The following is a 25,142-nucleotide window of genomic DNA, read 5'->3' on the forward strand; positions in this document are numbered from 1 at the left end:
CCACCGAGAAGTAGGGAAATGTCTAAAAAGATTGTAGGTCCTGGAATTCTCAGGAAGCACCAGTGAAGTTCCTCCAAATTTTCTGTTTTGGAGTTACTTCAGTAATCTAGAACTCAAACACTACAGCAAATTTGGAAAAAAAAATAATCTCAGTTTGAGTTTTGTGATCTTATTTCCTATATTAATGGGCTAAGTGGTTTTTACTTACTTTTTGTCCGATTGACTTGTTCTCTTCCCTCCTCTGTGCAACACTAGAGGAAATCCATGCAGAAATTTGCTATGCTGAATGTTTACTTCAGAGAGCAGCACTTACATTCCTCCAGGTAGGAATTAACATGGTTCTTTGGGAGGGGGGAAGGTACACACCATTTATGTTTCCTTTCTTAAAATTAATGAAATGGTAGAAGCCCCTAGTTTGACCTAGTGGTTTGACCTAACTCATCTGGTTTAAATGTGGATTTTATCTGGATTATGAGCAATAGTAAAATGTTTTTGTTATCCCTCCTGATTATCTAAAAATGCTTGTGTTGATACACATAGCACTGAGTCCTCTATGATGCCTGCTTCCATCCTTTTTGAATGTGTGAAATGTAACCACAGTAAGCACTTGTTTGTTCTTGAACAGCTATTATGGTCTGCATAGCTATTAGGCTCCACACATGCTTTTTGCTAAACTCTGCTGCCTGTCTCTTAAAAGACTTTCCTCCTTTTAATTTTATCTCTCTGTACTAATGAAGTTTGATTTGTTTGATGGATCTACATTAGTAATACTTACTTGGGCTCTAGCTTGAAATTTAAATTGTTAATAATTGAAATAAGTGGGTTTTCTCCTTGATTTGGCTGTACTTGCTATATGACAGTGGGCCTCTTCATCTGGGGGATAATAAAAGTCACATTCACAAAGGGCTGCTTCTTTCTGGCTCAGAGATGCTGATAGACAATGAAATGCAGGTGGTGATTTTATTGTGTCTGGGAGTTGCCAGATGGGCTCTGATTTGTGTTGCTTCTGATAGTTTATGAGCTGTGTTACCTTTTTCAGAGATCTGCCATGCCCCTCTGCTAGACATTATTACTTCATAGCAAAACCAGTAGTCAGAGTAGCTGCTTCTGAAGGCTTTTAGAGAGCGCTGATGATGGCGACCACATGGTAGGATGATGATGGACTTTGAAATGGCCAAGGTGTGACTACATATTTCCATATTCCTTTGGGATTCTTTGGAGTGAGTGGCCCCTAGCACTCAGGGACAGTTTGGGTGATACCTGAAGCTGTGAAAGCAAGGCTTTTCAGAACTTCACCGCTGTGCCTGTAAGACAGGAGTGATTTAATGCAGTGCCTCTTGGTTTTAGTCACTATTTTCACAGGGATCTCTTTTTAAAATGTTTATAGATATATGAAAGATTTAATAGTAAGAAAATAATTTCTTGTACTCTTCTGCAGAAAGAGTGTCTGTCTGTTTGCTTCCTCTTCTATCTGTGTTTAATTTTTCATGAACACGAACTGGTTTTAAAAATTAAACAAAGGCATTTGGTCCCAACAGCTATGGGAAGTGCTCTAGTTTTGATGATTAATGTAAATGACCAAATCCAATTGAAAACACATAAAAATTAGTTTTAGGATTATTCAAGGGCTAGACTGTTCTCACATCACTGTGGTTGGTACAATTAATATTCTGAATTTTAAACATTTTCAAACAGTCGTCTTTCCTCTTTTCATTTTCCATTCAAAGGAAAGTATAGCTGAACATTTACATGTGGTTAGGTATCTGCATCTCCCCCCCCCCCATCACCCCAGCTGCTAATTAAAAACTGTTTTTTTTTTCTCCAGAACAAAGAAAAACCAGGATTGTGCTTTTCTGTGGTTACTTTGTTTGTGTCCAATTGGGATTCAGGTCTCTGGGGACAGATCATTAGGAATTACATGCTCATTTGTGGTGCATAGTTTCTGTCCTCAGTTACCACTCTTGGTAATACTGCTTAAGGATGACTGTAACAGGCTGGTGCTGCAGGAGTAAGCGCCTGCCTTTTGGTTCAGGCCATGAGGCTTTCTATACTAGTTCATAGAAAGCAAAGCCTGGAAGAAGTTGAGCTGTAACTTTGATTGGATTAAGTTATCTTTCTGATTTACAGGAGGATGGAAAGCTTCTTGAGGCAGTTTCTGTCTTGTTATTCATATATTGATGAGCACAATTGGGCCCTGTTTCCTTAACAGTAACAGTAAAGCAGCCAAATGTTCATCTAATCAGTGCTGTTTTCTCATATTACTTTGTGCAGCCTCTTAAAATACCATCATAGAAAAATCATCTACAAAACCACATGTAGTCTTCATATCCCAAAGTAATAGCAGATATCAGAACAAAACAGAATGGCAGATTATATGTGATGAGTGAGGTAAGAAACTGCCACCAGAACGTTGTGAGACTAAAGTGTTCTCTCTTTGGGATGCAACTGTAACGGTCCCCCAGATACACCTAGTTGTAAGATCTCAGTTCATTGGAGCTTGTAATGTAACATGTTGCCATACTAGTATGGATCTCTTGGATTTTTGAGTATTCAGACCAGAAAGAACATATCCTGTATACCTTTGCTTACCCCGCTTCCTTTTTAGGATGTGAAACTATATTCTGTAGACTCCTGAGGACAGGCAGTTATTTGTGTCTGGTGCTGAGCCAGGAAATGTTCAGATCTTAACTGTGCTGAAGGACAAAGGAGAGACAGCTATTTTTTGAAACAGCCACAAATGCATGTACCTTAGATGCCATTCATTAGCTTAGTCACTCTGTTCATTAAATGGTCCAAATGTCACAGGGACTAAACTAATCACAGAAGGCATCAGACTAAAGTATATATGTCTGAACAAAGTAAAAATGTTTTAATATAGAAAGGAAATCATAAATCCATGCATTGTTTCCAAGAAACTTACCTTGTCTGTGTCACAACATTCAAGGCATGTGTTCATCTGAAGAAAAGCTCTTCATAATGCTTACAAATTCATCTTGTGTTTCCTTTTTAACAGGATGAGAATATGGTTAGCTTCATAAAAGGAGGCATCAAAGTCCGAAACAGTTACCAAACATACAGGTAAATCAGATTGATGATGGGATTAAACATAAAAAGTGCTGCTGATCGAATTGACAAATTCCCAAATTAATCACTGTTGTATTTATTGCAGGGTTTATTAAGGGCTTCCTATATATAGCCTTTCTCAACCCACACAAATTCCTCCTTTGCTTAAAAAAACGTTGATATATGGTTGATTTGGATTATAGAGATAGTTGACCCTAGAGCTGTTAACTCTCAAGATTTCCCTACTTCAAATACTATATCCTTGAAATTATGTCCAGAGATAAATGTTACAAACGACGTTGTGCTTGTTGTGTCTGCACAGCACAATTTGGAGGTCTCCCAGCCAGTAGGCAAACGAAATGGCATTTCAGAACTGCATTTCTGCAGATGTAGCTGCAGCATTTTGGAACACTGAAAAGCAGTAGCTGAAGCACAAGTAGCTCCATAATGAATGCATGAAACTAGAACAGAGCTAAGAGACAATAAAATGAAGAGCTTCCAATGGAAAGTACAAGTGGCTTCAAACAAAGAGTAAACAAATTTAAAAGAAATTCCTAGAAGATATGTTTCAAGCATATGAAATATTTGGTTAGTGGGACTTAATAATCCAGATAAATATGGCAGTTGTTCTACTCTAAAGAGAAGGTGCGTGCTATTGAAAGTGATAAGCTGGGGTGCTTATCTGAACTCACCATATGCCCATTACTTAATGTATATAGGCCAAAAGCATCTGCTTAAGCAGATTTCTTTTCATCCAGGAAGTTAGAGAACTACTGTCAACATGTGCAAAAGGTTTTGAAGTGCAGTAGTGAATTCTAAATGTTACATTAAAATGTACACCATGGGGAGCATACTGGTGCCTCAGTAAATTAAGATCAGCTTTAGTATTTGTAAAAACAAAGTGTTACAAACCTAGGAGCTCTTAGGTGGTCTTCAGAAGAATGGGAATAACAACTTGCATATTACTAAAACATGTAGTTTGTATGTGAGATCTTTGTACTGTACCTTTGATGTGGGAAGAAATAATTACTTGAAGTTTTGATGAAAGTGTGGTGCAACAGGTTACAGAGAAAACAAATATGGAAATGAGACTTTATTACTTTGATTAATATTTTTATAGCACAGTTTCTGATATGAAAAGCCTTCTTTCCCCACTGTCATCAGTATGGCTTGATAATCTGCAACAAGAGCAGCCCTGAAAAGACAGGAGGAGTAAATGTTGCAAAGATACATTTTTTTTTTTAACTTTCTTTCAGGGAATTACCATGTGAATGAAACATTTGCTCATTGTCAGTAAATAAAAAAGTATCACAAATAATGTCACGGTAGTGCAGACTTAATATGAATAATTTTTAAAAGTGAAAGCTAAACATACCTGATATTTTGTTTAGGACTTTAAATTTGGACTCAGAACAGCCACAAAAAGTCACACACCTAGCAGACACAAAACAGCATCCAGTCCAGGTTCTCCAGAAGTAGACTGAAAGGGAGAGAAATGAGTGTCCATATTTGGGTGGATTGAAGGCGACTCTAAATGCAGGTCCCTTGTAAAAACCGCAGTTACAATGAATAGTCCTCTCTCTGTTGGCCACCACCAACAGATAGAAACACAGCAGCCTGAGCACAAATGTGTGGCTGCCATTAAACCAGTCTTTTTATTCTTCTAGTAATTAACAAAATAACCTAAAACAGTAGTATGAAGAACACACAGCATAGGAAGCGTGGAGACAAAACGGGTTCAGATCTAGCTGGATTACAGAGGGAAATAAAGGGACACTACCAAGTTGACATGTGTGAAAATTAGAAAAATAAACAGAAAAGTAATTTCTAATATACCTGGCTGTTTTAAAATGTCTCTTACAATTCTCTTTTCCTATATATAACAAAATGTCCTGTTGAATGAACATGCACTATAAGCGAATACCTAATCTAGGAACTAGTGAAACTCAAATCGAAGTTGCTAATTTGAATTTAGCTCTCTTGCACCACCCCATCATCCTTTTTAGCAGCAGTAAATGCTCCTAACAGCCATTCTTGAAACATTTTCAGGGAGCAATGTGGTTACTAATTGACTATGTCTGTTTTTTGGGAATTTATCTCCAGAACTCCATATTTCTGCATTTACAGTAATGTGACAGAGATTTATTGCCAAATGCAATAAAATGTTGTAGGTGTTGCTCACCTGTGTGAAATGACAAATTGACCTTTTTGAACTACAATGTAGTTCAAGGTAATTGAGTTACTTCCTTACTCAAATGTAATTAATCATTTTATTTGCTGACAAGGTAACACAATCTTGTGTGTTTTCAGGGAGTTGGACAGTCTCATACAGTCTCCACATTATGTCAAAGGGGAAAACCATCTTCATTTTGAGGGAGGTGTAAAACTTGGTGTTGGAGCATTTAACCTGGTATGTACCAACAGCTCTTCTCTTGAACTGAAGAGCTTGAGGTCCTACAACCTCCTGAAAATGTTCTTAACTTAAATACCTGAGACTTTCCATTGACATCAGTGTTATTAATCATAAAGATAAAACTAGGTATGTACTCTGACACTTGCAGGATCCCAGTCTCTGGTCTAGGTGAAGTGGATAGCAATGTACTTCAGAAATAAAGAGACTGCTGCCTGCAACATGGACAGTGCTGCTCAGTGTGTGCAGGCTTGCTCATCCTTCCAGGGAAAGTATTAACTGAGAAATTATCTCATCTGGCATGGGCTAAGGGCATGTTCTTTGAGAATAACACTGAGTGCCTGTGCCCAGCTTCTTGTAGGGGTGTTCATTAGCAAGTAAACAATGCTTGGGAAGCAATTGAAGGGGAAGGTGTTACAGTCTGATGAGAAGAGGACCCACTGGGATGGAGACCAGGAGAAGCCTTACACAGAAACAGTGGTTGCCCATACTTACTGACTTCCATTTACTGTGTAAACCAAGGAGTGCAACCAGGGTCTTGGGTGTTAGCCAGGCAGTTGGTAGGGCAGGGTGCATGAATGAGGCCGGAGTGCTGCTGCTGTGTTCTGGTCAGAAAGTGAGTGGTCAGGTGGTACGGGAGGGTTCCTGGTACACTGGAGGTGCTGACTCAGAGATAGTGAGGGGTGAGGTGGTTGTTCAGGTGATGGGCTGCTTCTCCTTGCTTGCATTATTTTGTGTGAGTCTGGCACATGCCCAAATGTTGGGTTATTGCACAAAGAACAAATGCATACTGTGTGGTATGCACCCAGTACTTCTGAAACATCCAAGAAGTACTGGAGTTACTAAGCATATGCTGTGAAAATGTGTTTTTATGCAGGGAATCCTGGAGACACGGATCCCTGTATTAAACAGATACTTCTGTTTAAATTGTATATAGAATATAGCAGGTGTATATATTTATCTAGGAGATTTTCAGACATAAAAAGATGGGTTTCGTAATTTTAGTGATTATTTCTTGTGTTTGGAAAAGTAGTAGGAGGCAGCTGGTAGCTGAGAGGCAGAAAGTCTGTTACTGCATAACTGTTGCATTTCTTTCTGCAGACATTGTCCATGTTTCCTGCACGGATTCTGAGATTACTGGAGTTTGTGGGATTTTCTGGAAACAAGGTAAATATGAACTATATCTCATTGCTGCAGTCCCCTCACTCTTAAATTAAAAAATGGAGACAGGATTTTCTGTCTCCCTCACATGAGCTGTAATCCTCTGAAACCCTCCGGTTGGTATCACACGCACGCTGCTGGCACTGATGCTTTCATGCAGCTCAGTTTTCCCTTATATTTTCATTTGAACTATTACACCTCAAAGATTGTGATACCATTGTGCAGTGAGGGTACAGTTGTGAAACATGATAAAGATGATGGCAAATACAATGATGTCAACATATGTGGGGTTTTAGTTACTGGTCTTTTGATTTATGCTTGTGCTCAGAAATCCATACCCAGAAGTGTATTCTTAGCCTTTAATGTATTAGTTTACTTGATAGCTTCTGTCACAGTGTCTGAATGTCTCTGACAGGTTTGTGCATGACACCTAACAGGGAAAAATAATTCAATTTTATTTCTGATTTTTTTTCCTCTGTGTCTTCAACAGCAACTGATAACTTTAGCATAGCACCTAAATTCTCTTTGCCTAAAAGAGTAAGTGCTTTTTTGCCTAGAGAGTAATCAGGCTGGCCTGTGTTACTTCTGCATATTGTTTAAGAACAGAAGTTTAGTAATGAAGCACCAGTAAACTCGCATGAACCAGAGTTATTCTGCAGGGCAGATGGACAGAAAGTGCTGTGATAGTTTATTGTGGACTTACTGTTTCAAAGTAGGGTATTAAATTGATGGGAATATCTTGGCCTTGGTACCTTGTTCTGCTCAAAATGAGGTACATGACATTCCCTCAAAGTTGGGTTTCTGGATTAAGAAAACAAAGTCTAGTTCAACTGAAACCACTAATCACATTTATTTCACAAATGCTGGGTAAGGTAAATGTTTGATGTCCTGCAAACACAACAAAAGCTGTATAAACAAGTTAAAAGTAATGTTTCCTATTTACAAAACAAGCTTCAAGAAGAAAAATGTGTCCTTAATCAGAGCGGCGACCTTAGGTGACAGCTGGATGAGTCTCATCACCATTTTATTAGTTTACCGGAAGGATCTTAGATCTGGGAATAAAATGTCTTGCTTAAAAAAACAGGAGCTTTTGGCAGAGTGTGGATTACAACTTGGAAATTTCCAGGAGCTGATCAAGAGCTATTTCACAAGCAGTAGAGGCAAAAATCGAATAGTTCTACCTGTTAGTTATGAAAATAAAGAGCCTTTAAAGCAAAATATTCACCTAGAAATGTCAGAGCAATTCATGCACCACTAGAGTTCTGAATATACTTCGCTGAACACTCATCTTACTACTGCAGATGAAAATTGTCCCTTCAATTGAATTTCTGTTGTTTTCTTTTGGCCCTGGGATTTTTTGTATGGCTATGAGTGGGCTGATATTTGTGTTGATGAGTCAGCTCCTGTTCCAGTTTTTTAATAACTCACTGAAGCATGACCTAGATTACCATAATTTAAACAAAAACCTGCTCTCTGCACCATAGAAAAAGGAGTCTTTTAAACATGTTGATCAAAGTCATTGATGGTCATATATCTCAACATCCTAAAAAAGTCTTTCTGCATTTAACATTTGTGAGCCAGATGCCTAAAGCCAAAAGCAAAATTGCACTTGCATTTGCAGTCCTTCCAGAAGTTGAAAGTGGAAGCTGTCCCCTGCAGTACAGACAACAGTGTTGAAGGTGAAAAAAATAGTGATAGAGGAGAGGGCAAGTTTGTGTGTCATGTGCTGCACCCCATACAGAAAAACCCCAAAATTTTAATACATTGGTGTTTGTTCTTGCAGTCTCTTCCATTAAATGCTTGTGGTGAGCATCAGCCTGTGCAAAAGACAAGAGAGCCATGGTTGGTGCCTTGAGCTGTTTACACTTTACCTGAGCGAGCTACAGTGCACTGGAGGACAGCTTGCTTTTGGTGTGGGTCGTGTGTTTATTAAAACTAGATATAAAATTGCACTGGGATATCTTCCACAGCACTTATCTGCCTCTCAGCCTGCAGATTTGCCCCTAGGGATGCTTCTTGTCTCTCAGACATGACGTGTCTGTTAGTAAGTGAGGACGTGCCCAAAGCTTGATTACTTCCTAAGCCATTTGTGGGCACTGTGAACAACATGATCAACTTAACAGCAGTCTGGACTCTCAAAATAGTAGGTAGGATAAGATCAAGAAAGTATAAAAGTAGCCTGAGGCCACATTTGTTCCCTTCCGCTCCAAGGTGTGCCATTTGTGCCATTCTCACTGTACTGGTTCCTCTCCCCTTATCGTTAGTCAAAGGAGGGACTGGCTTGTGTTTAATAGTGTAGGCCCTGCTTTTGGGTACTGAGGTTCAATGCAGTTTTGCCCAATTTCACAAGAAATCTCTGGTGGGCAGAAGTATGTATTACACAGCCCTGTGTGCTGTGCTGGGCAGGCCTGCCTTCCTCACTCCCTGGGCAGCAGGTGGAGTATGAGTCCCACCTGGACTTACTGTGTTCAATGATAACTAACTTATGGTGTGAGATCAGAGTAGTCTTATATCTCCCAAATAAGCAGTGAACCCTTCTTACTGACTCCCTCCCCCCAAGTCTCAGGCTAATAATTTTTTCTTGTTCTTATTTTATAGATGATTACAAATACTGTACTGCTAAACTGTAGAAAAATTTGACATGAGCCAACCATGTGTTAAATGCAGTTTATCAGAGGGTCAGATGACAGCATGATTTCAGGGGAAGGCAGGAAAATTTCCAGATAGAACCAATTTCTTTCAAATGATACTTCTTCATGTGGGAGGAAGTTTTTTCCCAAAGCAGCTGAGCTGAAGGATATTTTTGATGTCTCAATTTGTAATAAATTGAATTCCAGTTTCCCACTAAGCTTCTTTTTGATTTGCATTTTGGTGTCTTCTGCAAGTTTTAAAGGAAGGTTAAATCTAAATTTACTTCATGGGATACATTCAGATGCCCCATCTAACAGTTTAATTAGTCGGTTCTTCATAAAAGCTGTGAGTATTATCCATCCTCCTTGCTAAGCCTGCAGTAATGTGATCGGGTCATGGAAAACAAACAATGACCTTGCTTTGCTTTCATTGTCTAGATCCCTAATTAAAAGAGAATGATTTAAAAGTGTCATTCAAGAGCTTTTGTTTTGGGAAAGTAGGTAGATTTTAGTCAATGACAGCTGGAATAAATGTGAAGCAGTCTTAGTGTTGTCTGATAATGGTTTTGAGCATTGTCCTTGTTCATCCTGCATTCACTGTGGGAATGCCCACTGCTCATGGGGGGAGTCCTGAATGTCAGAGCATTGGGTGGCTTGGAACAAGGATTGAATCAATGAGCTACTGATGTAATATAATGTAGTGACAGTCATGGGAATTAAGAGATTGTGGGATGTTACAACCAGCTTGCACAGAAAGGTGAGGGTTGTCATACTGGATCACATTTGTCTGTAAGAAGTGTCATTCCTCCCTGCTCTGCATTATACTTTATGCCCTTTAGAGTAACTTATATTTTGTGTGGAAATGAAACCTGAATGTGTTAGTGTCATTTAAGTATTTTGGAGAATTAGGAGCACTTGTTGCCTTGACATCTGTTTTATATTTTAGCAACGTGCCCTCTAATAGACTTTGTTTGGAAGCTCATTCCTGGTGTTCTGGCATTGCTCATATCACCCACAGCGTAGGTGTGGGAGATATTTGTGGGTTATTTATGGTTAGAAGGTGTGTCCTAACAATTAAATATAATATACTGACTTAGTGACTGGCAGCATTAAGTCTAGTTTGTTTATAGAGTTACTTCCTAGGCTAGGCAGTAGCTGCTTGTGCTTTAGCACTGAATGCTCAGTCTGATCCCTGGTGAGGATTACATGGGTGTAACTCATGACACCTCACTTAGCAGATGAGGTTTGTGGCTAATCCCTAAAGGCGCCCTGTGGAGGAAGAGTAGGTGCTTGAAAAGGTGATTCATGGTGTCTGACCTAGGCTTCTGTGCCGAATTGTTCTTTGGGGGAATTCCCCAGCATCTGCAGGCCACAGAGGGAGCCTAAGCAGGCTGTCTGGCTGGCTGTGGTGTTTCCCAGGGACACTGCCCTTCATCCCCCTTTCCTGGGGATCTCATCATAACAGAAACAGTTTGCAAGAGATTTTTTGAGAAGAAGCTTGGTTGTAGCCTTTTCTATGAGCAAGTGTTGTAATACTACATCTAGATTCCTTTTTCCAGACTGTGTCTGCTTATTATTGTTACTTTAATGTAGGCAGTTTGTGGTATTCAAGTAGCAGAGTGTAAAGCAAGCATTCTTTAATACCTGTAGTTGACCAGACAGGATTATGGACATACCACAGAGTGAACTGACCTGCTTGGTGAGCTTCCATGCCTGTGTGACTACTCAGTGTAATATCTGAGGCTGAATTATGCCAGATAGCAGCCCTCTTCTGAAGCACTGGCAAGGTCCTTAGCAGTTACTTGGCAGTTCCTACTTCCCAGGATGCAGTCCCACAGTGTGCATTGCAGTCCTTGTCCATACAGGTGATCACTTTGGGTTTGGCTGTATCAAAATTCAGTTTTGGGACTGAAATACATAAATGAGATCAACTAGACAAAGTATTAAATTATTTTAGGTGACTAATATTTTTTCTCTGTCATTCTTAGTGCTGTTCACAAATGTGATCAGCAGCCATTTTATATGTATTTTTATATTACATGGAAGATAACAAACACCACAAGGCTTAGTCCTGATGGCAGTAAAGGCTCAATGAAATATGCAGCCTGAAGATTTTTTTCAATTAAAAACTGCACTTTGGAATTTCTTTCTGCTAAAATTCATTCCATTGAATGTTTTGTATACTCTGCACCTTGCAGTGCTGCCTTTCTGAAATGCAAATATTTGTGGTTTTCATCTCTGCGGTTTAAAGAAGCTGAATGTGTCATATTTTGTTATGTACCTGGATTGATCAAACTTAAATGAAGTTGCTTTTATTTTACCAAGTGCTTGATTTCAATTAGGACATCGATTTTCAGCAATGAATTCACTATCTTTTAATTTCTTCTGAAGCAGCATGCAAGTCAATATTCTTGTTATTTTGTCCAGGCTAAAAGTTATAATTGACCTGCAGATATGTATGTTAACGCTACGTTTCCATATAACAGTAATTATTGTAATAAATTAAGATTTAAAAACAAAACAGAACAAAACAAAAACAAACAAAAAACCCCAAACAACCGAAAAAACTGTATTTGTATGACAACAATTAACTACACTAGTTAAGTGAAAATATACATTAGTGAAAATTAGAATGCAATTAGGATGACAAAATTACAGGCTGCGGGGTTTACACAGATAAGTGGTAAAGGTGAGTTGGTGTGGTACCTCCTGTCAGCAAGAGCACACAGAAGCTGAAAATCTGTGTTGCCATCATGCTCTGAGTGCGCTCACCAGTCCCTTCCACAGCGGCTCTGATAGCCATCCCTCAGGGACCCTATTTATAGAGCAGCTGGTTTGAAAGGATGTCCTTATAGTCACATACATCACGTTCCAGTAACTTTCCATCGAGGGCATCGTGTAACTCTTGGACAGAACTTCCCCAGCACACGGTGGGTGTCTTACTGTGTGTATTTACTAGTAGGCAGATCTCACGTGTAATATGTTTGACTGTCTATATTCTGGCTGTTGATATCATGGAACTAGACCTAGAATGGGCTGATAAATGCTGTTGCCACAGGAGCTTGAATCCTTAAACCTGATTATCCGTCATGCTTTCATTGAATATGCGTACAGCATTACCCTTGATTGCTTTAGTTCTTCCCAAAGGGAACAGAAATATTACTCTTCTCATCATTTTTTCCACTGAAGGGAGTGGGCAGACATGGTTGCAAAGCTCATTTTGTTCTTACCAAAAAAGCAGCTTTTTTCACTGTTATCCTTTGCCCTGCTAGTTGCAAATTAAATTTTTTCCTTGATATTCTGAACTTGCTTCTGCAGGGGGTAACAGGAAGCACAGAAATGCTGCACAATGGCAGTACATGTTCCTTGCATTGCATTTCACAACTCTTGGGTTTTTTGTTTCTGGAATGCTGTTTAGCAGCACTTTGGATGATGGTGATAAGTTGTCTAACATTCTCTTATGGTAACTGTGTAATAAATCCTAAATTGCTGATCTGTCATCAGATGTTTTCCAGGCTAAGCAGTAAGTCCATGAAAACCTTATAGATAATGTCATATGTGTGTTTTTAGCTTTGATTGCTGTGTGAGCAACATATGTCAGTGCATTTTAGGAATTTGGTGAGTAATCAATCTGTAGGTGACACTGCAGAAGTTAACAAGCTAGCAACCACAGCTTTGGTTTGTTACCAATACTTTGTCCTACACACCTCTGTTTGCACAGGAACATGGTCTGCTGCAGCTTCAAGAAGGAGCATCATCATACAGCTTTAGGTCGGTGCTGTGTACCATGCTGTTGCTTTGCTATCATACTTTCATGACCTTTGTGTTAGGTAAGATTGTTTATAATAACTCTTGGATTTTTTTAGTTCTTGTGGGACACAGAGGGGGGAAAAAGATGATTCCATCATCTATTTGTTGGTGCATTGTTTGATCATGATCAGGTTAAATATGACTCACTGGTGGGTGATTTTACAGTAATCAGCATGACTGAAGAGAGTGTCTTCAAGGTGGATGTTTGCTTAACACGTAGGAAAAGAGACAGTGGGGATAGCAAAGTAATCAGGTGCATTATTTTGGAGGTTAAAATGATGGCTGTGATGACTTCCTGAATACTTACTTTGTATTTATAAGTCACCCATGACTTTTTTGGGAGGTGGTAGCTTCCCATTGAGCTATGCTCCCCTGTTATCTCATGCTAAAGCATTCTACAGAATGTCTTGGGCTGTGCAGAAGCAAGTTTTCAAGTCAGTAAGCATGACAATGTTCAGGTCTTCCTGCTCGTTGGCTTAGTGTGACACCAACCTGTATTTAAGCCTTGCTTATCAGAGACAGGACACTAATCAGTACTTTGCATTCCTGGGTTTTGTGGGGTGGTTTGGGGGTTTTTTCTTTTCTTTTCTTACTATTTTTATCACTTGCATTTTTATGCATTCTAGGGACAGGGAAAGGAAATGTTGAGGAGGCAGAAAAACTACTTAAGCCTTACTTGGCTCGCTATCCAAAGGTAAAACGAGTAAACATTTAGTTTGGTATGATTGTTTAATGTTTTTTGCCAAATCTAGACTCTATGGTCAGCTTGAAAACTTATAGAGTACTTGTATTTTTATTATTATTTGTTACAGGGAGCCATATTCCTGTTTTTTGCAGGCAGGATAGAAACACTAAAGGGTAATATTGATGCGGTAAGTAATTTTTTTTTGCTCTTGGGCAAGTAAGTTTCAAACTTCAGAAAAACTCTTCCAGGAACAATGTTTCCTTTTTAGCTACTGCTTCCTGTGGCTTTGGCCTATATGTAGTTTATGAATTACAAATAGGAATTTTGAAAACTATTTTGACTAGCTCGTTTGACCAGGTTGCTTTGCTGCCATTCTCAATTTCGGGTGATAATCTAGACCATCAGTATTAATGGCACAGCTTTCTCATTGTCTTTCCTATCCCAAAGCAAGCTTTGCCTTCATTCCAAGTGAAGACCTGAAACAATTAGGGAGGTGAAGAATGCATGTCCAAAATACTCTGAGGCAAGAGTATCAGCTGGTATGTGGTGTGGTAGATCCCTTGAAATCCTTGGAGCTGCAAAACTAAATGTCAGCTGAGCATCTGTCCTTTGATCTGTTTCCCAACTTCCCTAGACAGAACCATTAATTTTGCTTATGCCTAGGACTTAATAAAACTTCCAGGAACAGGGAGTTCTGTGGTAGGGGTAAATTTGCTAACACTGGGATAACTGTGGAGCCCAGGATCTCTGTAAAGCTGACAGTTGGGATTCTGGGGAATACTGAGCTGTTAATAATTTGGAAGTTGCAGGAGCTGTGCTGGCAAGTTGTGGAGCCCCAGTGTCTATTACAGCACTGGTGTTTGTGCATTTATTCACACAAGATTAAGTCACCCTTTGGAAATCTCTGTTCAGGCAGTTAACAGGTATGAAGAGTGTTGTGAGGCTCAGCAATACTGGAAGCAGTTTCATCACATGTGTTACTGGGAGCTCATGTGGTGCTTCACCTACAAGCGCCAGTGGAAGATGGCTTTCTTCTACGCAGACCTGCTAAGCAAGGAAAACACTTGGTCAAAGGTAAGTTAATCAGAACAGGATGGTGGAAAGCCCTGTAGTATCTGTTAACTTTCAGTCAGATTGAGTTGACTTTTTTTTTGTAGCTTTGAAGCTTTTGTAGCTTTGAAGTTGAAGGTTGTAAAACAGAACCTGGTCTGCTGTGGCTCTTGTAGAACAATGTGAATTGCAAACATTCAAATCTGAACAGATTGTGGGCAAACAGAAATCTTTTGGGCCTGACTTGTAGATGAAGAACAGCTTGGTAAAAGATGTTCTGCTGTGTATTGAGTGGTTATGTCATCAACACATTGCAATTAATAGGGCAAGTTGCCATTTCTTTCATTACATTATGGATATAAGCTCCTTTGGTGACGAGTGAGGCCAGCCATGATGGGGCCTCCAGGATAATAAATGTAATTAGAAGAGGCGCCTTACCCTGTGCATCTGAAAGGGAGAATCTCTTCCATCCAGAGCCCTGGTAGCAGCTTTCCTCCCTTCGTCTTGAGCCCCAGGGAAGTCTGTCAGAAAGGATTAAATCTGGCCGGGGTGGGGGTGTGGTTGTGGGAGGCTTGTTATTTCTTAATGGGACCAGACCACGTGCAGGCAGGATAGCACTGTCCTTTATTTACTACACATTTTATGTATTGGCCAAGTGTCACCAAACCTGACGCAAGATCCAAGCAGCCAGGTGAGAGCAGCTCTCTCAGTGCTTCAGCTCAGGAGAAAACTGCAGTACAGATGTCCACTGTGCCCCCAGGGACTCCAACAGCACGCCCAGTGCATTAGTCTGAATAGCTTCCAGAGAACTCCCACAGCCAGGACTGCACTACCTGGTTCAAAGATTTAATCCTGAAATGCTGTAGGATTAATATTAAAGTCTGTCCTTTTGAACTGTAAGTAGAGTTTTATACTATATTGCAGGGGCCTTAGAGAAGCAGAGGAGATGCTTCCTAGGTACATGTAATCTATAGTGCAGTGTGATAGTATCAAACTATTCGGGCACCTCACTACAAGTAAGACATCAGGGTCCTAGAGTGTGTCCAGAGAAGGGCAACCAGGCTGGGGAAGGGTCTGAAGAGCAAATGTTATGAGGAGCAGCTGAGGGAACTGGGGTTGTTTAGTCTGGAGAAGAGGAGGCTGAGGGAAGACCTTATCAACACCTACAGTTACCTGAAAGGAGGTTGTAGAGAGGTGGGTGTTGGTCTCTTCGCTCAAGCAACAGGTGATGGGATGAGGGGGAATGGACTCAGGCTCTGCCAGGGAAGGTTCAGATTAGACATTAGGAAAAAGTTCTTCACTGAAAGGTTTGTCGGGCATTGGAACAGGTTGAGTCACCAAACCTGGATGTATTTCAAAGATGGATAGGTGAGCTGCTTAGGGGTATGGTTTAGTAGAGGACAGGTATGGTTGTAGTCGATCTCAAAGGTCTTTTCCAACCTAGTGATTCTGTGATAGTAACTACATGAGCTAAATGAAAGAAGGACATGCATATGCACTGTTAGATTCCTGTGTAAATAATTAATCACAGCATAAAATATTCCAGAAAACTGAAACTTGTGGTTACTATAGACTGTTTAAGGCAGTACTCAAGAACTCACCATTATTCTCTACTGTTGCAAGAGTTGCTTTGTTTTCCTTGGTTGCTGAACGTATGATTGCTTATAAATCCCTATGAAACCCATGCTTGTCATAACCTGGAATCATGAAAACCTTCAGAACCTGTTTTCTAGAACCTAATGTTTGACATACACTAACAAGTTGTGATTGGACACACAAACTATGTAGTATTTTTCTCTTGGAGTATGACCTTTTAATAAGTTTTCTAACAAATATTCCAGAGAGTAATAAAAATTCATTTCACACCAACATCCCATTTCTTCTTGGAATTGGGACATAAACTATAAGCTGATACAAAGTAAGCAAAGTCATACATGATTAAAAAAAAATAAATCTATACTATACTTTTTAAAATACTTACCTCTTGCCTAAAATCCTGTAAGATTATGTCTGTCAGTCTGAGCAAAAGCAGCAACTCCTTCCTCTTGGTTGCTGTTTTGTGCTTTAGGTCAATAATGGTGTTGCTGTAAATTCATTTTTCTGTATAGATATTTTTGATTGCATTTGCAGGCTACTTACATTTACATGAAAGCTGCCTATCTCAGTATGTTTGGACCAGATGACTGCAGTCCTTTTGGAGACAGCGAAGTTGAATTATTTAGGTAAAAATTGCTAACTCCCAGTTACAAGTTTCCTATCTTTTCATGTCACAGTGTTGGAAGAAGGGAGGCAAAATTATTCACTGTGCTAATAGCATTGGATGGAGGAAAAAATTGCTGAATGAGACATTCCCTTAGACTAGAGTGGACTCTGAGTTCAGGGATAGGATATTAGGTCTCTCAGCCATGTAGTGGCTGCTGCTGCTGTTGTGTGTAGTATTCACATCTTTTTCAGTTGTTGCCCTTAATAAAAATGGCATGGAAGATGTGAAAGCCTTCAGTGGGTTATGCTGCAAGAGGTGTGCCTCCTTAGTGGAGACATGGGAACAACTTGATTGTTGGGTTTTGATCCTGAAAGGAATATGAAATAGTTAAATATGCAAGTGAATATATGCATTGTTAACACAATGAGTTAACCTGATTGTGAAGCTTAACCTCAAAAATTACTAAGCCTAGCAGGGGCAAAGAAAACTGATTACTTTGGGGTTTACAATTTTTCTGGAAAACCTAAATATCACACATTTCTGTGCTTACAATATATTGATCCTTCTCAGGTTTTCCACATCTTATGTAATCATGACAAGTATATTTCCCTGAATTTTGGGATCCATTACAACATGAATACTTGTGGTATTTGGGAGAATGGGAGGAACACTGACAAAAGCTAGCTTACCACTTAATTTATGAAGAGAGATGGATAAATTATGTGCATCATCTAATTTATTCTTTGGGTGGGGAAGAGTCCCTCTTCCTCCTGCTTGATTAGAGAGAGGAAGCAGATAGATAGGCCCTGCATAAAGATAGCTTTTGTGAATATGTATTGCTCAGCCTCCCCAGAGGTAGCAATATCTCTGTGTGTAACAGCTTTTCAAAGTTCTCTTTGGCTTGTTTTTTCCCCCATAAGTATGAATGTTTTTTCCCCAGAGGTTCACAGAGGAAGTATTCCTTACATTTTCCTTTAAACTTTCAGGATTGTTCCTAGTTTGAAACTGAAAATTGCAGGGAAATCGCTGCCTACAGAAAAGTTTGCAATTCGGAAAGCGCGACGATACCTTTCTTCAAACCCCATTCCTTTGCCTGTTCCACCTTTGGTAAGTTAGAAATACCCTTCCCCTCCTTATTACCATTTACTTTAACTTATGGATATAGCACCAAGATAATTAGAATAGTATCTTTCCATGTTTCTAAGGTAAAACCTCTGCAGGAGACTGGAATGTTCCCAAAGCAAAGCCAAATGAATGTGAGGAATGCTGTAAAACTGGGGCATGCACCAGCCACAGGGAACCAAGCCAGTTGTTTGTGACACGTAAATGTGTTGCATGTGTAACTTATTATTCCAGCTATAGACTAACATGCTCCAAACAGCTTTCTTTTGATTCCCTTTTGAGGGTCTTTGCCCTAGGTCTCTTCTGTCATGTGTTGTTACTGAGACTAATAAAAGAAGAATTTAAAGATCAAGTTAGGGGAGAAAAAAAGAAGAAAATCAAGGAAATGGTGCAAGAATTGGGGATGGCATGTAAGCATCTGCTTAATGCACCCCTGAATGTTTGCAGTTTGGTGTTCACCAGAGTAACTCATGGGTACCAGGATGAAACAGCCAAATGTTGTTGATTTTTGGTTGGTTGGGTAGGGTTTGGGAGCTTTTTATTTGTTGCATGCAATGCTGGCCAGTTCCCTGTGGCCAGATGAGAAGAGCTGCGTAAGGCCCCCAGTTGCCTGGCTCTCAAAGTCTGTCTGCAAAGAACACGTGAAGGAACATTAAAGGGTTTTGACTCCAGAGGTTTGCCCAGTGCAGTGGTGTTAACACTTGCAGTGCTTTGAGCTGCTGTGTTTGAGAAACAGATGGATATTAGTAAATACTCTTCAAGACAAGGAGACAGCGGTGTGGAGTCGTTCCTCAGCCCCCCGGCTGGGTATGCGGCACGGGGCTTCTTGAAAAGCACAGTTGGGTGAGCACAGCGTGGGTATTCACCAGGGGCTGCTTTCCACTAAGGCACAAGGCAGAAATGAGAGAAATAATTAGGTTACTTTGATTTGCCTTTCAGGTTTCAGAGATTGTGGAGAGTAAGAAAGGTGCCCACCTGGGGTTTGGCCGGGCCCTTCGAATGGGGTTGCTGCAGCAGAACATGTTTCTGCTGTCCTGTCTCTCCTTGGAGCAGCCGGACGCTGTGTCTTTTGTCTCTGCGCCCTTTGTTTCTGCTGCAGTTGCATTTCTGAGGCAGCAGATGCCGCAGCTGATCAGTTAAAGGCGCTCTGGGGATGTGGGACTGGGTGCAGAATCTCATCTCTAGGACTTTTCACTGTGAAGGCATTTGGTGAGAGGTGTGAGTCTTTGAGCGAGTCTCAACACAGAGATTTAGCCCAGAATAAATGTATTTTGAGTAACTCTGTGTAAAACCACGTTAACAAACCTGCACTAGATATACAGTAAGTTCAGACATTTTCCACGTAGAGATCAGATGGTGAAAGCAGCAGTGGCTGAGCTTAACATACTGTTTCATTCGAACTCTTTGTACTATATAGTTCCTGAACTCAGTTATTCTGTACAGAAACTTTATGGAAAATCTTCACATTCTCAAATGCAGAATAGGTCTTATAAAGAAATAAAGAACTTGTCATGAAGGGTCAGTGGTAAGTTTTATATAATATTTCCATCTTTAACTTTGTGATTGCTAGTGACAACAGGCACATTTGGTCTGGTGATACACTCTGAGAGAACCAATAGTTTTTAGTGAAAAGTATTCCAAGAAAAGTTGAGTAAGAGAAAAGTTACTTTCTGTGGGAACGTAAAACAAACCTGAGGAATTTAAGGGGTTTATAGTTTGGCTCTAAAATTCTGTTGGCTTGTTTGAAGCTTGGCTTAAAGGTTTAGAGAGTTTGGATTTCGTTTTCTTGTCTTGAGATTTCGTATTTTTCTGTGGAAGCAATACACTGCTGTTGTTTATAGTCATTAGTGTTTCCCTGGCTGGGATAGAACTGAAAGGGAAGAGGAGACCTCAATCAAGGGACAGCAGCTATGTGCCATGAATGTTTTAAGTCTGTCTGGTTTTTTGTATGAGAGATTGTATTTGCATTGTGTTCAAACAGTCCTCCTTGCATTCAGTGTAGTAAATAGCTCTTTAGTTGTCTTCCAGGGCTAATTTTTTCTGAGAACCAATGTAACAAGTTTTCAGGTGCAGTGAAAATATGTTTTGGCAAAGAGATTTTTTATTTAGGGAATCTGTAACTTCTTCATGATACATAGGTAAATTAAAGTATTTGGTGATTGCATTGATAAAATAAACTATTTGATAACTGCATTTACCCTGCACTGTAATTAATGATGCTGTCATTTCTCCCTGACCCTAGGAAATGATGTATATCTGGAATGGCTATGCTGTAATTGGAAAGTGTCCCAACTTAACAGAAGGCATGTTAGAGACGTTAATTGAAGCAGAAGAAGCATTGGCAAGAAGTTCAGGTAATCAGTGATATTGTTTCAGCAGGTATTTTACAGTGCAATAGTTAAAGATATTATCTGTGAATAGAGAGGGACTCGTTAGTGAAGTTAATCTGATCATAGGAGGAACACAGATAATGAAGCCATGAACTGTTTACCCAGATAGGAATAATTTACCTTTTTAATATAGCAATAACTTACAGTAGTAGCAAGTGATTTTCCAGCCATGGATGTGGGTTAGGAATAGTTTATGTAATGTATTAAAGAACTATTTATTTTGCTAGATCAAAACCAGTATATCTATTGACTTGATTACCTGGATCACAAAGCTTTATTATCCTCAGATACTTCTTCGTCTCTCTCATCTGTTTTAAAAGTGCTGCCAATTTATGAAGTGACCTTGGGCTGAGTGGTATCTGTGTGTCAGCAGTATGCTGCAGAAAGCTGGGACACCAGGGACAGGCTTCCTCAGTGCTATGAACGAGCATAAGATAGGGGACAGTATTGAACTATAACAGGCCCTGCTGCCACATCTTCTGTCTGTTAATTAGCCAGCCATGAGAAAGTTCAACTGATGTTTATTTCTTGCCAGTCTTTCCCAACTCCTGTGGGAGTGCAATCAGTCTGCACAGCTTTTTGCACAAAGTTTTCCATTACTAAGTATTTTATCTTACTATTATATACTACCTTCTTGCAAAAGGATCAAGCCCCTTTTGGCAAAGGAATGTGGACTAAATCACTGCATTGCAGTCTTTTCTAGGACCTTGGGCTTCCCATGCACATTGTGTTATGCAAGATTTGAAAGGCTTGCCTGAAAGAGTGGCTAAGGCTATCTCCTTTTAATTAAATGTGAAAAATATTTTTGGTGAGGGTGACCTCTTGGAAGAAGGCATCTGACCCTTTCACTCCCTTTGTTGCCTGTTTTGCTATGTTATTTTGAGTGACTGAATTATTTCTCTGCTCTCTCTTTTTTCCCCTAGTTGGTAAATTGTGGATAAGGCTGGCTTTCTGCAGGGATCTGATTCATGTTTATAAAACACTACAAGGACATGTAACCAAAAAGTGGGATGTATTTTGAACATGTCAATGATTTAAAGACTTAACCATTCCAAATAGTGACTTGCTGTTGCCAGGCATCACACTTTTCTTGAGGTCTCCTGACAGCGTTTGGGGCTAAACTATTGGGTTGTGAAGACTTTCTCTGTATTGCTGTTGGGCTCATGATGCAAGGGTCTGACAGTATGCAGTTAGGAATCTGAGGATGTGTTTCCAACAGAGAAGATGTAAAAGGAAGACTGTTAGTGGAAATAATGTATAAAAACACAAAGCTGATACGCATAATTGCATTTGCTTCCCCAGTTCAGGGCAGCTTGGAGGATATAAGGAAGTACATGCATGTGAACACGTTGTTAGGGCAGATGTTCAGAAGAGACAACTGATCTTTATTTAATCTCATGAAATATCTCTTCAGTGGCCCTGAGGCGTCTCACTGTGCACACACTTTGTGTGCTAGCTTTTGTCCTCTTCCCTATTCCTTCCAAGTTAGTTTGCTGCATAGTCACCCCTCCTATGAGGATAGGCTGAGAGAGTTGGGCTTGTTCAGCTTGGAGAAGAGAAGGCTCCTGGGAGACCTTATAGCAGCCATCCAGTACCTGAAAGGTGCCTATAAGGAACTGAGGAAGAACTGTTCCCAAGGGCATGGAGCAGCAGGACAAGGGGTGATGGTTTTAAACTAGGAAAGGGGAGATTTGGATTGGTATTAGGAAAAAATTCTTCAATATGAGCATGGTGGATCACTGGAACTGGTTGCCCAGAGATGTATTTGAGGCCCTGTCCCTGAAGATACTCAAGGTCAGGCTTGATGGCACTCTGAGCAGCCTGATCTTGTGAAGACGTCCCTGCAAGGGGGTGGGCTAGATGGCCTTTAGAGGTCCCTTCCAACCCAATCTATGATTCTGTAGTCTCTGTGCATCTTCTCTGGGATTTGTTTTGGTGACATAGGTATGTAGGGGCCTCTGTGGGACTCAGCAATGTAAGAGACTCCATTGTAGGGGCCAGGCCTCCAACTGCATGGTCCAAAGAGTGGTCCAGAAGTTCGACTATTTCATAGGACATGTGTCAGTAGTTCCAAAGTGAACACTTTTAGTTTTTAGGTAAGATTGTGGAATAGCCTTTCATTGGGAGTGAGGAGGGAAAGAACAGCCCACTTCTTAGGCAAAGTTTGATTGATTAATGCAAAGGTTGATGCATATTTGCCTCTGCATCCACTGAACTAAATCAACCAGTTGGTCCCTTCTGTGCTGTGTAAATGGATTGTTCTTCACCTACCTGTGTGAGAGCCTCTGGTGCTCTAGAGCCTTCTGTAACGTGCTGTTTACTTCATCTTGCAGCTACAGAATTACTAGCAGATGACCGGTGCGTGATAAAACTGTTAAAGGGTTTATGCCTCAAGCATTTGGGCAAGATCTCAGAAGCAGAAGACCATTTTAATTACATCTATTTAAAGTAAGTTTTCATAGCTGGTATATAGGAGAGCTTTTGGATTTCTCAGAAACTATCCATTTCAAGTAAGAGGAGATGCAACTGTGATATGAATAGAAGGGAGAGGACTGCAGTGTCTTCAGTAATTATTTCAGTTGCTTTGGTATCAAGGAATTGTCATTTTAATCCCTAGTATTGTCAGCCATGTATGGAAGAAGAATTGCAAATTTTCACTTGACTGAGATATTTTCTCCTCTTTTGGGAACGACACATGCATGAAAATTTTGTGATACCACTTCTCTTCCCCCCTCCCCTTCCTCTTACAAGTCATGAAGAAGCTGTACCCAAAAAGCCAAATGCCGTCTGCAGAGACAGATGGTAGCACAATTATACTTGGAGCTTCTCTGCATCATGCAGGGAATGGCATCTCTTTTTGTCAGTTCCCATGTATAGAGCTCATAATTTTGTCATCTTTTCTAATACTTTCCTGAAAATAAAGGCAATATTTTGTAATCCTGAGAAATAATGTACTGTACAGGGTGGTTATGCAAAATGCACAGTTAATAACCTGGAAGGTAGCTTTGGCTGGAGAACATGACAAGTGATGTAATAGAGATTGATTGCTCCTCTGATCTTAGCTAATCTCCTATTTATTTGTGTCTGAAACTCTTAAATGAAGGAAACAATATATCATTTCAAGATCTTGAGGCTATTTTTTTTTTCCCAATGCAGTGAGAAGAAGATAAAATATGACCATTATCTAATTCCAAACGCCTTGCTGGAGCTGGCAATACTCTATCTGGAGCAAGAGAGAAGAGAAGAAGCAATAAAACTACTGGAAAGAGCAAAGTAAGCAAATCAAAAGCTTGTGCTGATGTCTGGTGGGTCGGTATGGTATTTACTGGTTAGTGGGAAACAGAAAAATGTCATTAATATAATGGAAACTCATTTTGTTTTCTTAATGGAAGCATGGATGCACTGGTTTTGGTTTGGACCTTTCTAATGGTGAACTTAATGATTCAGTCTGTGACTTATCCCTCCCTTCTGATAAAAGTAGTTTTTAAGGATGTGATATTCATGTCAAAGGCTTCCCTAAGAAATAATCCATGTGTAACAAAACGTAATAATCTTTGTAGTCTATTTACTTATTCATAAAAGATGTCTTAAATTAAATCAAGGCTCTGTGTTATGGCTACAATAGCATTACTCAAAGTGATGGCTAGCAGTGCTGTTTCCTTTTCTTGATACTGCTTCAGGTTCATTTACCATCTTTGGATTGTTTCATCTGCCTCTGAAAGGCACTGAAACACCTGCTTTTACTGGTTTGTCTGATAGATTTTTCTAGCAAAGTGTTTTTATCAGGAATAGTTGGATTTGGCCATGCATGTTCTTTATTATAAAATTAACAAAATACATGTTTTGCCTCTGTCCAAGCCCTTCTCTCCTGAGCCAGAGTTTCTTGGGATGGGGTGGGATGAAGGGGAATCCAACCCAAACAGCCCTCACCACCTTCAAGCATCCTGCAGCAGGGTAGTTCACCTCTCCCTCTGCCTGGATCCTGAACGAGCCCAGATGTCTGCATCTTCCCAAGTGCAGAGAGTCACGGCAGCCACTGCTGCAGGTGTTAGCAGCTACAAAACTGATGTCTGTCCAAGTTTCAGAGAGGTCAGATGGAGTTTGTGTGTTGAGTCTTTGTCCAAGTTAGTTCACTGTGCAAGACAGAGTGGTGAATCAGCCTCCCAAAAATCATGCCAAAAGCCTGTCAGCACAGATATTAAAATACTGCAATTCTTAATCTGCTGTGCTTGTGAGCTGGGTTCTCTGTAGCCTCATGGAAGATATTAAGACCAAAAATTGCATTAGCAAAACGCAATGGAAAGTGTTTTCAGTTGGTTTTGCATTCCTCAAAGCATGCTCTGCTCCTGTCCTCATTTCCTTTGTTCAAATCTCTCTTAAGAGATCTAGAAATTAATGATTCAGAGCTGCTCATTCCATCTGGTACTCCTATCGCTTGCTGCTCGGCCGTTGCACCTTTCCCCTGATGGCTCTGTGCCCCTTCAAGGGAAGATGTCTGCTTTAAAGAAGAGCACCAGCACATAAAAACTCCACAATTTGCTGTTACCCAGTGTAGGGAAAGCTACTACTCAGACTTGCCATGCTCAAAGAACTCATGGGACCTGTAAAAAAAGCTAAA

At 40.1% G+C, this 25,142-nt stretch overlaps 1 protein-coding gene across 1 annotated transcript in view; it reads left to right on the forward strand.

Moving 5' to 3' along the window:
* Positions 1–25,142, forward strand: part of TTC39A (tetratricopeptide repeat domain 39A) — a gene marked incomplete at both ends in the record, with an annotated part of 45,541 nt that overhangs the window by 18,613 nt on the left and 1,786 nt on the right. Inside the window, 13 exons of the mRNA XM_084265816.1 lie at positions 256–323; positions 3,014–3,078; positions 5,374–5,473; positions 6,575–6,640; positions 12,986–13,094; positions 13,701–13,768; positions 13,887–13,946; positions 14,672–14,833; positions 16,940–17,031; positions 17,999–18,119; positions 20,377–20,488; positions 22,858–22,972; positions 23,681–23,797. Coding sequence (XP_084121942.1) covers positions 256–323; positions 3,014–3,078; positions 5,374–5,473; positions 6,575–6,640; positions 12,986–13,094; positions 13,701–13,768; positions 13,887–13,946; positions 14,672–14,833; positions 16,940–17,031; positions 17,999–18,119; positions 20,377–20,488; positions 22,858–22,972; positions 23,681–23,797 — 1,255 coding nt within the window. The remainder of the gene's footprint in view (positions 1–255; positions 324–3,013; positions 3,079–5,373; positions 5,474–6,574; positions 6,641–12,985; positions 13,095–13,700; positions 13,769–13,886; positions 13,947–14,671; positions 14,834–16,939; positions 17,032–17,998; positions 18,120–20,376; positions 20,489–22,857; positions 22,973–23,680; positions 23,798–25,142) is intronic.

Source organism: Gallinula chloropus (assembly GCF_964237585.1).
Source record: "Gallinula chloropus genome assembly, chromosome: 6".
In the NCBI taxonomy this organism is placed as follows: domain Eukaryota; kingdom Metazoa; phylum Chordata; class Aves; order Gruiformes; family Rallidae; genus Gallinula; species Gallinula chloropus.